Source organism: Oncorhynchus tshawytscha, linkage group LG08 (genome assembly GCF_018296145.1).
Source record: "Oncorhynchus tshawytscha isolate Ot180627B linkage group LG08, Otsh_v2.0, whole genome shotgun sequence".
Classification (NCBI taxonomy): Eukaryota; Metazoa; Chordata; class Actinopteri; order Salmoniformes; family Salmonidae; genus Oncorhynchus; species Oncorhynchus tshawytscha.
In genome coordinates this window covers 2,449,494-2,453,711 of record NC_056436.1, presented here as the reverse complement: position 1 = coordinate 2,453,711, position 4,218 = coordinate 2,449,494, and the positions used below count along the sequence as shown (strand labels likewise).

The window sequence follows — 4,218 nt, the reverse complement described above, 5'->3', positions numbered from 1 at the left end:
GGTTACACTACCTGGTTACATTACCTGGTTACGTTACCTGGTTACATTACCTGGTTACATTACCTGGTTACATTACCTGGTTACGTTACCTGGTTACATTACCTGGTTAGATTACCTGGTTACGTTACCTGGTTATGTTACCTGGTTACATTACCTGGTTATGTTACCTGGTTACATTACCTGGTTAGATTACCTGGTTACGTTACCTGGTTATGTTACCTGGTTACTTTACCTGGTTATGTTACCTGGTTACACTACCTGGTTAGATTATCTGGTTACGTTACCTGGTTACGTTACATGGTTACATTACCTGGTTAAGTTACCTGGTTACATTACCTGGTTACGTTACCTGGTTACATTACCTGGTTACGTTACCTGGTTACATTACCTGGTTACATTACCTGGTTACTTTACCTGGTTACATTACCCGGTTATGTTACCTGGTTACATTACCTGGTTACATTACCTGGTTACATTACCCGGTTACGTTACCTGGTTACATTACCCGGTTACATTACCGGTTACGTTACCTGGTTACATTACCTGGTTACGTTACCTGGTTACATTACCTGGTTACGTTACCTGGTTACATTACCTGGTTACATTACCTGGTTACGTTACCTGGTTACATTACCCGGTTACGTTACCCGGTTACGTTACCCGGTTACGTTACCTGGTTACGTTACCCGGTTACATTACCGGTTACGTTACCTGGTTACATTACCTGGTTACGTTACCTGGTTACATTACCTGGTTACGTTACCTGGTTACGTTACCCGTATCAACAGTATCAGCTGTATTACCATCCACAAAGCTCCACCCTCTGTCTCTGTTTTTAGATTACAATCCTAATCATTGGCTTTATCCGTGAACCTTTGGGAGAAATGAACAAAGAGTATCGCTACAGGATCCTGCTGTTGCCCCCGGACTGCGTACGTCCCCTGTCCCCCCCAGACCCGTCTCTCCTCGCCACCACCGCAGCCCTCTTCCTCACCGCCCTGGTCATGATTCTGGGAGAGGTGAGAGGTGGTCCTGTGTAGCTCAGTAGGTAGAGTTCGGCACTTTTGTTTGCTGCCACCCATTTGAAAACGTTACTACTCTACGTAACGTTTGGATAAAAGCTTCTGCAAATACCATGTATCATATTACGATGTTATTATGTCAGGTGTTCTCCAGGAGGATCAGGAGGAAGATCTGCTCGTCCTTCTACAGAGACAGAGAGGAAGAACGAGCCTTGTACCTGCGGAACAAGATTCTATTAAAGCTGGAGGATGAGGGAAATATTTCCTAGATCGGTGTATGGAATTAGTATTTTTTTGGTTATTTCACGTCTTCATGATGTCCATTCTTTAGATCAATCAATCATTGAATGAATCAATAATGTGATTATGATACAGGAAGTAAAATTTAAATCTACTTTATAGAAACTGGAAGGCGGATCAGACCATACACCTCGGGAACAAGATTCTACTGCAGACCAACGATGACTGGAAATGAACAAGATTCTACTGCAGACCAACGATGACTGGAAATGAACAAGATTCTACTGCAGACCAACGATGACTGGAAATGAACAAGATTCTAAATATACACTAATCAATCAATCATGTCAAAAAGATAATTGATTTTAAATCTTATTAAAATCAGCATTACCTATCCATCTGACTCTGTTTTCAATGTAATCATAGGGAAGCACACTAACTGGAAATACCCTGTCTACCATTACACCAAAGTTTATATCAAGCCTACTATATGGCCCTGTTGGGTCCCAGTTTATATCAAGCCTACTATATGGCCCTGTTGGGTCCCAGTTTATATCAAGCCTACTATATGGCCCTGTTGGGTCCCAGTTTATATCAAGCCTACTATATGGCCCTGTTGGGTCCCAGTTTATATCAAGCCTACTATATGGCCCTGTTGGGTCCCAGTTTATATCAAGCCTACTATATGGCCCTGTTGGGTCCCAGTTTATATCAAGCCTACTATATGGCCCTGTTGGGTCCCAGTTTATATCAAGTCTACTATATGGCCCTGTTGGGTCCCAGTTTATATCAAGTCTACTATATGGCCCTGTTGGGTCCCAGTTTATATCAAGCCTACTATATGGCCCTGTTGGGTCCCAGTTTATATCAAGCCTACTATATGGCCCTGTTGGGTCCCAGTTTATATCAAGCCTACTATATGGCCCTGTTGGGTCCCAGTTTATATCAAGCCTACTATATGGCCCTGTTGGGTCCCAGGTTATATCAAGCCTACTATATGGCCCTGTTGGGTCCCAGTTTATATCAAGCCTACTATATGGCCCTGTTGGGTCCCAGGTTATATCAAGCCTACTATATGGCCCTGTTGGGTCCCAGTTCATATCAAGTCTACTATATGGCCCTGTTGGGTCCCAGTTTATATCAAGCCTACTATATGGCCCTGTTGGGTCCCAGGTTATATCAAGCCTACTATATGGCCCTGTTGGGTCCCAGTTTATATCAAGCCTACTATATGGCCCTGTTGGGTCCCAGTTCATATCAAGCCTACTATATGGCCCTGTTGGGTCCCAGTTTATATCAAGCCTACTATATGGCCCTGTTGGGTCCCAGGTTATATCAAGCCTACTATATGGCCCTGTTGGGTCCCAGTTTATATCAAGCCTACTATATGGCCCTGTTGGGTCCCAGGTTATATCAAGCCTACTATATGGCCCTGTTGGGTCCCAGTTCATATCAAGTCTACTATATGGCCCTGTTGGGTCCCAGTTCATATCAAGTCTACTATATGGCCCTGTTGGGTCCCAGTTTATATCAAGTGGCTCTTATAGCAAGGTATTTACATTGGACTTACAGTGTAATGGTGTGGATACACACTGACTGCACCAAACATTACACACACACACACACACACACACACACACACACACACACACACACACACACACACACACACACACAAACACACACACACACACACACACACACACACACACACACACACCACCTCAAACCAGTGTTTCTGGCACCTACTGCAATACCCCATTCAAAAGGCACTTAAATATTTTGTCTTGCCCATTCACCCTCTGAATGGCTTAAAAATCCTTATTTAACCTGTCTGCTCCCCTTCATCTACACTGATTGAAGTGGATTTAACAAGTGACAGCAATACGGGATCATAGCTTTCACCTGGATTCACCTGGTCAGTCTATGTCATGGAAAGAGCAGCTGTTCCTAATGTTTTGTAAATACTCAGTTTACATATTGTAACATACTGTATTCCCCCAATCAGTTGTCTGGAAAATAGTCAAACGAATCAACTCAAGGTAGTTTGATAATATAATTGCACAAACACCAAATAGACATGCAGTTTCAAGAACTTTCCAAATAGTTAGGCTAATACTAACATTAAACATCGTAGAGCATATTATGTTTGGGCATCTAGCTCATTAGGATCATGCAAAGAGGATAACCAGTATCAGTGAGTATTAACATGACTGTTATTAAAAACATGACTGTTATTAAAAACATGACTGTAATTAAAAACATGACTGTTATTAAAAACATGACTGTTATTAAAAACATGACTGTTATAAAAAATAACACAATTGGATCTATTTATAAAATGTACCAGGGGTGCAACTTTCCCTGGGGACGAGGGAGAGGGGGTCATGTCTCTCCAACATTCTGAAATTGCATTTTTTTGTTGTGTTCAGCCTGCTGGATTTAGGACAATTTGGACACCACAGAGCAGAATAACAGGTTGTGTGAAGCCTACTATATGGCCCCGTTAGGTCCCATTTTACATCAAGTGATCATAGTAACCTAACCTATGGTGACAATAGTAACCTTACCTATGGTCACCATAGTAGCCTAACCTATGGTCACCATAGTAGCCTAACCTATGGTCACCATGGTAACCTAAACCTATGGTCACCATAGTAGCCTAACCTATGGTCACCAAAGTAACCTAACCTATGGTCACCATGGTAGCCTAAACCTATGGTCACCATAGTAGCCTAACCTATGGTCACCATAGTAACCTAAACCTATGGTCACCATAGTAGCCTAACCTATGGTCACCATAGTAACCTAACCTATGGTCACCATGGTAACCTAAACCTATGGTCATTATAGTAGCCTAACCTATGGTCACCATAGTAACCTAAACCTATGGTCACCATAGTAGCCTAACCTATGGTCACCATAGTAACCTAAACCTATGGTCACCATAGTAGCC

General features: G+C 42.4%; 1 protein-coding gene across 1 annotated transcript in view; it reads left to right on the top strand.

The window, feature by feature from the left end:
• The window catches only part of LOC112237597 (osteoclast stimulatory transmembrane protein), an 18,652-nt gene extending 16,994 nt beyond the window's left edge, over positions 1 to 1,658 (top strand). The window contains exons 9-11 of the mRNA XM_042325054.1: positions 840 to 1,019; positions 1,166 to 1,297; positions 1,425 to 1,658. Coding sequence (XP_042180988.1) covers positions 840 to 1,019; positions 1,166 to 1,291 — 306 coding nt within the window. The 3' untranslated portion in view covers positions 1,292 to 1,297; positions 1,425 to 1,658. The remainder of the gene's footprint in view (positions 1 to 839; positions 1,020 to 1,165; positions 1,298 to 1,424) is intronic.
• The last annotated feature ends 2,560 nt before the right edge of the window (positions 1,659 to 4,218 follow it).